The sequence below is a fragment of the Xenopus laevis genome, chromosome 9_10L (assembly GCF_017654675.1).
Source record: "Xenopus laevis strain J_2021 chromosome 9_10L, Xenopus_laevis_v10.1, whole genome shotgun sequence".
Taxonomy (NCBI): Eukaryota; Metazoa; Chordata; class Amphibia; order Anura; family Pipidae; genus Xenopus; species Xenopus laevis.
The window spans coordinates 131,447,434-131,461,199 of NC_054387.1; the positions used below are offsets into that span (position 1 = coordinate 131,447,434).

Below are 13,766 nucleotides of genomic sequence, written 5' to 3' on the forward strand. Positions count from 1 at the left end.
TGCATGGTTGCTAGGGGAATTTGGAACTGAAACTGCAAATTGGAGAGCCACCTGATTAGAGAGCTTAATAACTAATAAAACACAAATAATAAAAAATGAAGACCAACTGCAAACTGACTCATCATACTAAAAGCTAATTTAAAGGGGAACATTCCCTTTAAGAAACCAAACAGGCATTTTACAATATGTAAATCATAATAAAGTAGGAAATTCCCTGGCTGAGAATCCTGTGTCGTCTCTCTCCCGTCTGCGTCTTCTCTTTTCTACTGGAAGAACATTTTTTAGGCATGAGAATGACACAAGGATTTCTAGGCATTAAATGCAGAAATAAAGCAATATAAAAAGATATCAAAGGAATTTGTTCATCTATTGTACGTCTGCATCTCTTATTATGTTCCCAGGTCAGTGACGTATTAGAAGCAGATCCAGCCCCTGAGGCTGCCCAGCAACTAATAACTCACTGTTCCTGATGCTTCTCCTTGCAGTTCCCTTCTGGGGGTCGGCGGCTGGGAGACGGATCCTATAGGAACTCGCTGGTTATTGAGACAATAGAATTGTTTGTGTTCAAGGTAAAAAAGGGAAGTGTGTAGGGGGCCCACCAGCTGTTAACCCCTTACAGGAACAATAGCAAGTCGGAATAATTTTAAATAAAAATATTTCTGGTTTATTTAAAATCACAAAAATTTCAAACAGTCTCACTTACGGTTTTACAGCATTCAAGCAACATTAACTTTCTTGCCACAGCTGACCTTAGTTTCCACCACAGTTTCCTTAGGGCCTATCCCAGATCTCAGGGAGGGTTAACTCTTACCATTCCGGACTCCTCCTCTGCTTGATTCGGTAATGCGGTGCACCTTAGCACCCCTTTACCACTCCGCCAAGCCTCCCCGTCTCAGTAATCCGGTGCTCGAACAGCACCCTTTTACTATTCCGACCGGGATCACCAATAGTCCTTCTTCTTGCCCCAGGCCTCCTTAACCCTATCCTGTGTCTTCCCTATATTCTGGGTCCCTGACTTGTGGAATGTCCACGGAAAACTAATTTCCACTACACTCCTAGGTGGGGCAAGAAACTACCCGTGCTAACTTCCCTATCTCAGACACCTAGTGCCTGCTAACTACAAACTGCTATGCTAGGTTCGACCTTTCTTTCCTTCCTGCTCTAGATCTTCTTCAGGACAGAGCTTCCTTCTTTCTCTGACAACATCCTCCCATTAAAGACATCAACTCTAGGGTGTGGCCTCCTTTTATACCCTCTAGCACTCTGGGCTCCCTCTGCTGGTGGGGGAATAAATGACACCTTTTTACCCTTGAGCACCACCTGGTGGCCAATTACCCAAATAATACTCTCAATTTTAACACATCTCACACACATTATTCAATCAACTTTCAACCACAAATCAATTGCAACATTTGGTTCACCCTCTTACAAGTGAGATGTAAAAATGAAACCAGTCTCAGAAGCAGCAGAACCCAATCCCCCTCCCTCTAACTGAAACATACACTGTAAATAAAGAAAGAAACCAGGGGGGAGATTGACTTTATAGCCACCAGGGTTTTAGATTTAAGTCATACAGTATATGAACCCAACAAATGATCATCGTATTTTACATATATGGTTAATGGATATTATATACGATTAAAAAGAAATACAACAGACTTTATTTCTGGGAATCCCAGAAATCTGATATATTTGTATACAGTTATTAACACTCAACCTGGCGCATTTATTGAAGTGTTTGAGACTGCTTTCAACATAGAACGCAACCTATTAAAGGAATTATTCATCTTTAAATGAACTTTAATATTCTGAAACTATTTACAGTTGCTCTTCGTATTTTATTAATTGCGGTTTTTGAATAATTCAGCTTTTTGCTTAGTTTGGAATATCAGTAGCCAGAGTCCAAATTATCCTAGCCTCCTGGTTTCAATGGCTTCAATAAAAAAAAAAAACCTTAAATATAAATAGGAGAGGGTCTGGATAGAAATATATATAATAAAAAATAATAATCTTAATATTGTGACCTTACAAAGCAATCATTTATGGACTGCTGGGGTCAGTGACCCCCATTTAAAAGCTGGAAAAAGTCAGAAGAACAAGGCAAAACTATTAAATAATGAAGAACAACTGAAAACTTGCTAAGAATTATTGCCTATTGTTTGACATACTAAAAGTTGACTTAAAGGTGAACTATCTCTCTCAACTAGTTACCTATACAACCAATCAAGATATGTTTCTAGCATTAGATGATGATTAAAGCTAGCTTCTGATTGGTTACAGTGGATATCTGCACAAAGTGACACACAGGTAAAGTGATAGGCGGGGGAGGGGGATACACTGTCCGTATCCTATGAATATAGCAATTTTGAACGGGGAGGCAAATGCGGGTCTCTGTGCTCAGAATATACACAGTGCTAAATGGTATAGTCTATGGTGTTGCAGTATATGGTCCTGGGGTGGAAATTAGAAGGGACTAAATGGAATTGTCCTTGGCTGGTGCTCAATGAGATGTTCCTGGGTAGAGACACATGTATAAAAGGTCATGCTCAGATATCCAAACTGTGGGATTAGAATCCATGGGTGTCCAAGGGATCAAATGATAGGGACAAACCTAAAAGTTCATTGACATGTGACCAAATCAAGTTGCCTGTCCCAATTACTTTTCATACAACTGATATGAGCTAAGTTGGGGGACTGGCCAAGCATCAAAAATTAAAAGGAGGCTTAAACCTAATACTTCTGAAAATCTTTCCATCAAGGGGTAAGTTTACATCAGAATGCCTGTGCCAGTGATTGCATATCCATATTCACAATTATTAGTGCAAGTTGTAATGAGCCGTTTTATTGACTGAGCAGCAGGATGAGAACAAACGGGATGAAGAAAGTGGGAATGGAGACAGTTGGCGCCGCACTAATAATGGAGACCAATCTGGACGTAAATGTCACATTCTGGATATTGGCAGAGACGTTGGGAACATTTGCCTCAATCCAGTCCACGTGTGCAGTAACCAAGGTGTTTACACCGGGTCTGTATGACAGGGCACACCCTGCTCCAAAGCTCACCACCCCGGCCAAGTACCACTGTCTCCCCTCCTGGCACACTACTGGCCCTCCAGAGTCACCCTGGGAATAGAAAGAGACAGCGTTCTGAAATACTTACACATGAGACCATCAAACTACTTATATTTGCCCCTACAGTCTGATGAGGTTACCCAAATGTGTCAAATCAAGGCAAAATTAACAGGCCTATCTCATCTTTACATTCCACTTCCCTTGTTTAATTTAACATATTCCAAGCTAGGGCTGAGAATGAATTTATTTATGAAATTTCAGTTTCTTTGCATCACTTCCTGGAATAAAGATCAAGAAAGGTAATTGCTAGAGTTTCCCTTTGTGAGTAAGCTGTGTGCTGAAGGACTTTATCCACGTTCAGTTTCTAAATCCACAGAACTGGAGGCAGAATAATGTTCAAATATCAGCCATGCTAACATTTTCCAAAAATTACACAGAACCATCCCTACATCCTGCACCAGATGGCGCTTGAGAAATCCAGGCATTGAGTATCTACCTATCATCATAACTTATCTATCATCTATATCTATCTATCTATCTATCTATCATCTATCCATCCATCCATCTATCATCTATCTATCTATCTTTTCAACCATCCATCTATCTATCTATCTATCTATCTATCTACAAATACAAGAGGTCCTCTGCACTCAACCCATTATCAATATATTTAAGACAGAGACATTTTGTGCTACTGCTACTGAAAAATGCCTTACCCTTTAAACAACACAGGGATTGTTTGTCCATATATTGCAATATATTTAAGCTGAACAACTACGTCAAAGTCATCCCATATCTGGCCAGTCCTATGCTCAATTTTCATCTGATTCATTCAGAATTCTATACTGACTATAGCTGGGAAGGATGGGAGCTACAACATGGAGCTGGTCACTGCTCCAGCTTAAATATATTGCAATATATGGACAAACAATCCCTGTTTTGTTTAAAGGGTAAGGCATTTTTCAGTAGTAGTATGCACAAAATGTCTCTGTCTTAAATATATTGATAATGGGTTGAGTGCAGAGGACACTTGTATTTGTAGATAGATAGATAGATAGATAGATAGATAGATAGATAGATAGATAGATAGATAGATAGATAGATAGATAGATAGATAGATAGATGGATGGAAAGATAGATGGATGGTTGGAAAGATAGATAGATGGATGGATGGATGATAGATAGATAGATATAGATGATAGATACAATTTTCACAAATCTGATTCATTCAGAATTCTATACTGACTATAGCTGGGAAGGATGGGAGCTACGACATGGAGCTGGTCACTGCTCCAGCTTAAATATATTGCAATATATGGACAAACAATCCCTGTTTTGTTTAAAGGGTAAGGCATTTTTCAGTAGCAGTAGCACAAAATGTATCAATGTCTTAAATATATTGATAATGGGTTGAGTGCAGAGGACTCTTGTATTTGTCTATATGTATTTTGTGGTCACAGCCTCGTTGCACCCCCGCCTAATGTTTTTAAAAAATAGTGGTGAGCACAACTTTCCCTTGTTTATCTATCATCTATCACTATCATCTATCTCTATCTATCTATATATAATCTATCTATCATCTTTCTATCTATCACCATTGTCTGTCTGTCTATCATCTATCCATCCATTATCTATAGATCCATCCATCTGTCTGTCTTTGATTCTATTATCTATTTGTCCGCCCATCCATCCAGATGCACCAGATGGCGCTTGAGAAATCTCAGCATTCAGTATCTACCCATCATCATTATCTATCTATCTATCTATCTATCTATCTATCTATCTATTATCTATCTATCTATCTATCATCTCTCTCTCTCTATCTATCATCTATCTATCTATCTATCTATCTATCTATCTATCTATCTATCTATCTATCTACTGTGTCTCTCTCTATTTCTATCTATCCAACCTTCCTTCTATCATCTCATTCTCTCTCTCTCTCTCTCTCTCTCTCTCTAACTATCTATCTATCTATCATCTATCCATCCATTATCTGTCATCTGTCTGTTTTTAATTATATCATCTATTTGTCTGTCCATCCATCCATCAATCTCTATATTTTTAATATCTATCTCTCTATCATCTTTCTATCTCTTCATCTATCCATCTATATTGCAAGGGGCACTCATTCATTCATTATATATATCCATCTATCTATGTCTTTAATTCTATCTATATATGCATTATCTATATATCCATCATATATCTATGTCTTTAATTCTATCTATTGTCACGTTCTGCACCCTAAATCCAGAACCTGTGCTAGGCTCCCTGGTCTCAGCCACCAGGTCTTACTAAGAGAGGAGCAAAGCTAAAGGTTCTGGACAAGCAATGGGGCACAATCGTTTCACCAAATATACAGGATGGAAGACAACACAGCTTGGAAGACAGACCAGACTATGCAGCGTGAACGGTCAGGCTGGACCAACACAAGCAGAGTCATGAATAATCAGCCAGAATCAGGACTGGAGAGCATAGAATAGTCAGACAGGCAAGGGTCAGCTTGGAGAGGTCAGAATAAACAGACAGGCAATGGTCAGGATACAGAGTTTAGAATAAACAGACAGGCAAGGGTGAGGATACAGAAGTTCAGAATAGTCCGGTAACAGACAAGGTCGAAACCAGAAGGATCAAACAGGAATCACATAGAATAAAGGACCTAGGAACTACCAAATAGAACCTAACAACGGGCAATGTGTTTTATTTCAAAGCCCCTTTAAATACTGAATTTCGCTGCATTGCGCGATGACATCAAACCCAGGAAACTTGTGGCCGTGTGCACCATAGAGATACCAGCGCCGAAGGGAACAGGAAGCACACGCTGGGTGTCCACGCTGCTCACAGGGTAAGCCACCAGACCACCAGGGAAACTTATTGTTACATCTATCACCTATTTGTACATCCATCCATTATCTAGCTATCATCTATCTATATATCTATTATCTATCATCTATCTATCTATCATCTATCTATATATCTATTATCTATCATCTATCTATCTATCTATCTATCTATCTATCTATCTATCATCTATCTATCTATCATCTATCTATCTATCTATCTATCTATCATCTATCTATCTATCCATTATCTATCTATCATCTATCTATCTATCATCTATCCATCTATCTACAGTATCTATCATCTATCTATCTATCTATCTATCTATCATCTATCTATCATCTATCTATCTGTCTGTCTGTCTGTCTGTCTATCTATCTATCTATCTATCTATCTATCATCTATCTATCTATCTATCTATCTATCTATCTATCTATCTATCTATCTATCATCTATCTATCTATCTATCCATTATCTATCTATCTATCTATCTATCTATCTATCTATCATCTATCTATCTATCATCTATCTATCTATCTGTCTGTCTGTCTGTCTGTCTGTCTATCTATCTATCTATCTATCTATCATCTATCTATCTATCATCTATCTATCTATCTGTCTGTCTGTCTGTCTGTCTGTCTGTCTATCTATCTATCTATCATCTATCTATCTATATATCCATCATCTATCTATCTATCTATCTATCTATCTATCTATCTATCTATCTATCTATCTATCTATCTGTGTATCTCTATCTATCTGTCTATCTATCTATCTATCATCTATCTATCTATCTATCATCTATCTATCTATCTATCTATCTATCTATCATCTATCTATCGATATATCCATCATCTATCTATGTCTTTAATTCTATCTATCATCTATTTGTCCGTCCATCCATCCATCCATCCACCTATCAATCTCTCTATATTTTTAATTATATCTATCTCTTTATCATCTATCTATGTGTCTATCTCTGTATCTATCCATCTATCTATCTATCCATCTATCTTGCAATTAAATGTGGGTGAGGTTCCCAGGTACAGTCACCCACCTGGCAGGAGGCTTTTCCACCATTGATGTAACCAGCGCATATCATGCCATTTTGTATGTAAGCTTTAAGAGCGCCTTGTGGATTTTTGGTATTATATAACTCATTGCACTTCTGTGCGTCAATCAAAGGCACCGACACTTCCTGTAGGGTCTCCGCCAATGACTGGTTACCTTTAAGGAAATAATGAATTAGAATAACACTTTGAATAATAAGGGTGACTTTGGTCATAGAAAGAGTTATTCCTTATCAGAATGTTTCCACTAATTATTACAACCAGACGTAGCGTAAAAGAGCAGGCAGGGTGAAAGCACTGGGTGGTGCCTATAACATTTGGTACCCCCCCCCCCACAGTGATTTCACCTTTCCTTCAAATGGAAAACCAGAAGATGAACAAAAGAGGGCCTTAACAGAAAAGATGTCTTCTAAAAATATTCAAAGCAATAAAAATCCAGTGAAAACTTAAGTGAGCCCCACAACCAAACAGTATTTTAAATTTAAGACTTTAAAAGGCAAAGAAACACTCACTGCCACCCCTGGTTTGCCCCCAGCCAGTCACCCAGCATTTAAGGCCTGTTGGGAAGATCACTCCAGCTGCAGGTAGACAAATGGGCCAGATGTACTTTGTGAAGTTCACCCTTCTGGAGAGCTCCATGAGGCTGATATCCCCGCTGTCTGTAGGTCTCTGGTACTTGGGATAGTTGATGACTTTTGTCACCCTAACAGAAACTTCCTGAGGATCTTTCTCTCGAAGTTTGTAAGACCCTAGATATATGGTGACTGACTCGGCCGTCAAACTGTGATGGAACAATGAACACATGGATCAGCCTGTTGGATTTGGTAATGTACATTAGTGTGACTCTTGCTAAGCAGGAAAAATAATAACGTTTGGGAACAATTATTCATTGGCATGATCTTAGGCCAAGGAAGGAAGCCTACTGCATGTCCAAGAAGATTATTTTGGCGGACATATCTCCTGCCAAGTAATTGTTGCCTCTAAGCCACATACTATTGGCGTATACACAAAAAAATGTGAGTGAAAACACACATGAATGTGCACAAGAGTAATAATGTGGCCAAAAAGAAATTAGAGATAGAAGAAGCAGCCAACCAGCCAAAGGTCTATAAGGTTATATAAGGAAGCTCTGTGTTACTTCTTCTTCAATGATGCCACTTTAGGAAGATGCCAGGAGTCTGGGTCACCCTCGCTGGTGAAGACCACTAATGTAGTACCAGGATCAGCTAGTCTCTGTATAAATTCACTATAGTTCCTTAATTGCATCAACTCCAAATCCTCAGCACTTCCCTATAGTTGCACAGAGCTCTTGTGCATCCATCCCATTTCCTGTTCCAACTCATGCTCAAGTACTCCAATTGACACAGGGGATCCCTGGAGTGACCACCCCATTCATGCTAGCAGTAATTTGAAAAAATCCATTGCAAGCTGTGTTATTATGTGCAGCAGCCTTGTGCCTAAAGACAATGACAATACCAGACCACAGTCTGATAGTTGCCCCTTCTAAGCTTCCCCCACCTTCCTATTTAGAAGCAGACCTGTTTTCAATGAAGCAGTGAGCTGCAGTAACAGCCCACTTGTCGTTGATCAAGGTTCCACCGCAGATGTGTTGGCCTTTAGCCCACAGACTCACTTGCCAGGGCCAGTTACTGGGCTGAGCATCCTTACCTCCTACGATGCGGCCTGTCCGCTGAGGTATTCCACAATCTGTGAGGAGGAAGGGGGACACCACCACCACCACATCCATTAATATTCTGCTGTAGGAAGCATCTATACCAAAGTGGGCATTAAATAATAATAAATACACAAGGGGGGTTGTGGGAGCACCCGCATTGCTAAGTAAAAATATATAGAAGTATAAGGGAAGTGCTACTGGCATATCCAAATGGGTCAGTGCACATTCCCTGGGCCCCTGTCTAAGTAATTCAGTAATTCAGTATAAATGCAAGTGCATGTGTTAACAAAGACAGGGGTTTTTAGTTGCAAAGTTATGATCATAAAGTTGAAAAGCCACCATACCACGTCAAGGTAAACCCCATATGGCGGTCCCTAACTTGTTTACCTACCAGTCATAGTATTGAGGATCCTGTGTCTCTCTGCATAATAGCATTAGTAAAGTAAAAAGTAAAAGTCTGCTGAACCTTGGTTTCTGGAGGGCTAAATGCTCCCCCGCTGCTGAATTGCAGCTTTTAAGAGAGAGTGATTGCCCAAACCAACGCCCATTTTTGACAAAAATGTATAAATATGGTGCAGTTAAAAGCATAGGGCCACTATTAATTAATAGGGGTGGGTATGGAGGGTGCTACAAGCCACAAGAAGCTTAGCCAAAGCTACAGGCTGTAAAAGCAAATACACAAGGGGGGTTGTGGGAGCACCCGCATTGCTAAGTAAAAATATATAGAAGTATAAGGGAAGTGCTACTGGCATATCCAAATGGGTCAGCGCACATTCCCTGGGCCCCTGTCTAAGTAATGCTTTTACAGCCTGTAGCTTTGGCTAAGCTTCTTGTGGCTTGTAGCACCCCCCATACCCACCCCTATTAATTAATAGTGGCCCTATGCTTTTAACTGCACCATATTTATACTTTTTTGTCAAAAATGGGCGTTGGTTTGGGCAATCACTCTCTCTTAAAAGCTGCAATTCAGCAGCAGGGGAGCATTTAGCCCTCCAGAAACCAAGGTTCAGCAGACTTTTACTTTTTACTTTACTAATGCTATTATGCAGAGAGACACAGGATCCTCAATACTATGACTGGTAGGTAAACAAGTTCGGGACCGCCATATGGGGTTTACCTTGACGTGGTATGGTGGCTTTTCAACTTTATGATCATAACTTTGCAATTAAAAACCCCTGTCTTTGTTAACACATGCATTTGCATATCTACTGAATTACTTAGACAGGGGCCCAGGGAATGTGCACTGACCCATTTGGATATGCCAGTAGCACTTCCCTTATACTTCTATATATTTTTACTTAGCAATGCGGGTGCTCCCACAAACCCCCCCTTTGTGTATTAAATAATAATCCCATGTTCTACTGGAACCAAAAGCCAAATATATTTTGTCTCTATTTTGTATGAGTGAGAGGCAATTGTCAGTTGGCATGGTAAGAAATGGATTCCATTAAAGGTCCATAAAAGGTAGAGAAGGAGAATGCTGCAGGAATTTATAGCTGGGACTGAGAATATTGGATTAACTCAGAGCTGGCTAACTATTTCCATGTAATGGGCCAAATATTAAGTGACAGTCAGCGACGCAAATTACTGATGCCCACAACACAATCTTTAGAGAACTCAAACCCACTCCCTAAAACATTGGAGAAATGAACCCCAGTCCATGTTTTCTGCTAGTTGAAAGCTAATCATTGATTGGTTGCCACGAGTTACTATCCAGATACAAAAGCGGCTAGTGTTAGCAAATGAGCCTCCTGGAGCATCATATCAGTTGGATTGTTTCATCCCAGTGAAATGTGCCTATACAATATTATGGTGTTTGTCCCAGGTCTAGTAACGAATATCAACCAATAAAGTAACATTTACTGGTTGAAACCAAACATCTGGTGGGCTGCTAAAGGTTACTATAGTACTACCCCTCATGACTCTGCATAGACCAAGTAATGAGTGTTCAATCAGTGCCCAGACCTCGTATACTGCTGTAGTCAATTGCTAGACCTCACCTCTTTGAAACATTAGTCTGATGTTCTTGATCAGTTCTACAATGTGCTGAACAAATATTTCTCAATACTGAATCTTGACTAATACTTTTCAATATTTGTAAAATCACTCAGTATGGTTTCTGCAGTAAAACAGATTCATAAATAAAGCTGTGCTAGATAGGTGAGTGAAGAGCCTCCTAATAAGAGTATTCTGATCTCTCTCTTCAAGGCATGGGGGTTCGGCCAGGGCACATGCAGTCACATTAAAGATTTATTCACTTCAGGAACCTCTCATGCCAATCAACTGGCACACCCACGGCTGGGATATTGTTACACCCAGTTTTGTCGTTGAGATTATTTTTACGTTGATAGGTAATTAAAGATTAGCACAAACACTGAAATACTGGCCAAGATATTGATGACAATGCTTACAGGAATAGATGTTTGCAGGTAAGAAAGCAAGAGGAGAAAGATATTATTTCATAGATTACACATATTCAGGTCTATGAGGTTTACTGGTGAAGAGGGATCAGGAACGAATGAGATCCTGAGTGACAATGTAGCTCTGCTGTGATTGTTGGACACCCTGATATTATCCACAGGCAGCCAACTAATAATGGTCAGATGGTGCTTCTAACTGAGTACAACCTCACACACAGGTGGCATGGCAATATTCAAGCACTTACCTGTTGCAATAACAGTCACTTCAGTAAAGCCTAAAAGTAAATATACACAATAAATTAATTAGCAAAGTATCATCATAACAGAAAACGTGGTTGCCATATCTGTAGGCACCAGGCAATAAACAGGCCCATGCGTCGAATTTGTCAAGCGGAAATACCATGAAATTGAAAATGATAGATGACTCCACATGTGAGGGTTACCACTGGTTATCACTCCTAATCAACAGTCATGCTCTTCTCAGTCAGTATTCAAATAGTTCCTTGCAGTAAGGGAATAAAATCTTTACATTCTAGCCACATAGTGGCAAAAGCAAGGATTATATCAATTTAACGTTCTCTCAGTTAATCCTTTTAACAGTTGACTTGGAAATTTTGATGAACTTTTTTTCGTTTTTTTTTTTTTTTTGGGACATTCACTAACCAACTGAATCAAGGAATTAACATGTTCATAACCACTGATTTACAATCTATGAAACTAACATGAATTGATTATGAATTCCTAATAATACTGATTAACAGTCCTAACAATCTAATCTAACATGAATTAATGCACTTTATTAACACTGATCAATTTTTTTTTAAAGTTTAAGAGTTATATATTTTTTCATTAATATATCTTTTTTGCATATGTGTAAATTAAAGATAATTAATTCGTATTGTTGTATGTGGTTTTAATTTTGAATCAGGTGCCTTGAGAATAATTAAAGTAATATTTGATTAATTATAGACTCAATACCGAGTGCAAATTTGGAGATACTTTTCAACATTTATTATAGCTTTAAAAATTTTTTATCTCTTGCACCACCTCAATATTTGAGGTTGAGTAAGTCTAGTTAATGAATTAGAGAGTGCGGTACCAAACAATATATATCCAGTATTCAAATAGTCCAAGTTTAAAAATGTTGGAGATACACCAGTCAACCTCTTAGCTTAGCAACCAGACAGTGGTTTGAATGATAGAAGATGAATAAGAGAGGGTCTAAACATACAAATAAGTCATACTAAATAATTTCAATTGAAATCAATATTTAGGGGTTATTTATTAAAATTCAAGGCTTTGTATACCGTACTTAATATACCGTCGCACAACAATTTGAAAAAGTCACACAATACAAATTAAAGATTGAGTTTTTTTAATCAGATTTTTTTGTGTAAAATTTTTAGTAACTTTGCCCAAATTGTGGACGGGAGTTAAGTCAAGTTTGTTTCTGTTAAAATATTAGAAAATATAGTTTTAGTAAATAACCCCCCTTAGATATTTTGTCTAGACAATGCATATAGGATATCTGGTGGGGGTGTGATTATTTTTTGATGAGCAGAATATGGCCACATGTTTCATTGATTCAGGTCTATACAGCATCTAATAGAAGTCAAAAGTAGCTGAGCAATTTTAAAAACATTTCATCGAACTGAAGAAGCCAATCTTTAATGAAAAAGTTCAAGAAGAAACTTCTGATTAAGGGTCGACAGAGAACTGTACAACATAAATATAATTGGAATGTGTATCTAAAATATTGAGCAAGGACAATTGCCAATTCCCACACTTATCTATGGTGTATGTGAGCAGAAGATTCTAGACCCATGATATAGAGATACTTACCCAAGAGCAGCAAGAGCAGAGCACTGATTAATGAGAACATTTCCATGACTTCTTTATGTTCAGAGCAGTAGCCGCCAACTGTTTTTCAGTCTTCCGCATTGTGCTGTGTATTTACTAATTGTTTTTAATGAATTATGTATAAATCAACTTTAATTGATCATATATAGAGCACACCCCATTACTCCTGAATGAATGATTGCCATCACCCTTACACCCTGAGTTCAAAGATGCATGTTCAGGGAGAGTTCAGGAGGAGAAAGTGGTTGTGTGGGTTTGCCATTACACCCTATTAGCTATTTGCATTTTATTTGCACAGCAAAAGAGAAGTAATCTGCTGCCTTCCTCACAGCAGTAACACAATTTGTGGTTTCCATGTTCTTTGACTTGTGCTTTCACAATTTAAGTCATGTTCTAACACTCATTTGTGCAGAAGAGATGATGCTTTGGAGACTTTTGGTACAAGAATATCTGCCTGCTCTCTCTAGATTCCCTAATTCTACACCTGGCTTTCACCTGTTCCTGGAAAAGTGCTTCAGTCTGTGCTTCTATCATGTTTTGGGCTTCAGTATGACTCCTGCCTGTTCCCTATCAACCCTTTGATGTGTTCTCCAGTAAGACTTTGAGGTCTTCTTCAGATGGCCTTTAGACCCAAGCCAGCTTTGCTTGTACTTTATCTATACTATTCAGTTAAGTGTTTGCCTTCTTCAGTCATGTCCCAAGATCAAATCTATCAATTTTTCTGGTCATTGCATTTGTATAGAATTTACCAAGCCATGAAAAAGAATAATTTAAACAGATGGAGCAAAACTTGTTTTGATATCACATGGCATACAGAGTACACCA

General features: G+C 38.6%; 1 protein-coding gene across 1 annotated transcript; it reads right to left on the reverse strand.

Annotated features, from left to right (window-relative positions):
• Positions 1 to 1,980: 1,980 nt before the first annotated feature.
• prss8l.1.L (serine protease 8-like gene 1 [provisional] L homeolog) lies at positions 1,981 to 11,399 on the reverse strand. The gene is given in 5 exon segments (XM_018240176.2): positions 1,981 to 3,123; positions 6,974 to 7,143; positions 7,499 to 7,767; positions 8,525 to 8,693; positions 11,327 to 11,399. Coding segments are annotated over 5 exon segments (963 nt in total). The 3' UTR covers positions 1,981 to 2,841.
• Positions 11,400 to 13,766: the final 2,367 nt, after the last annotated feature.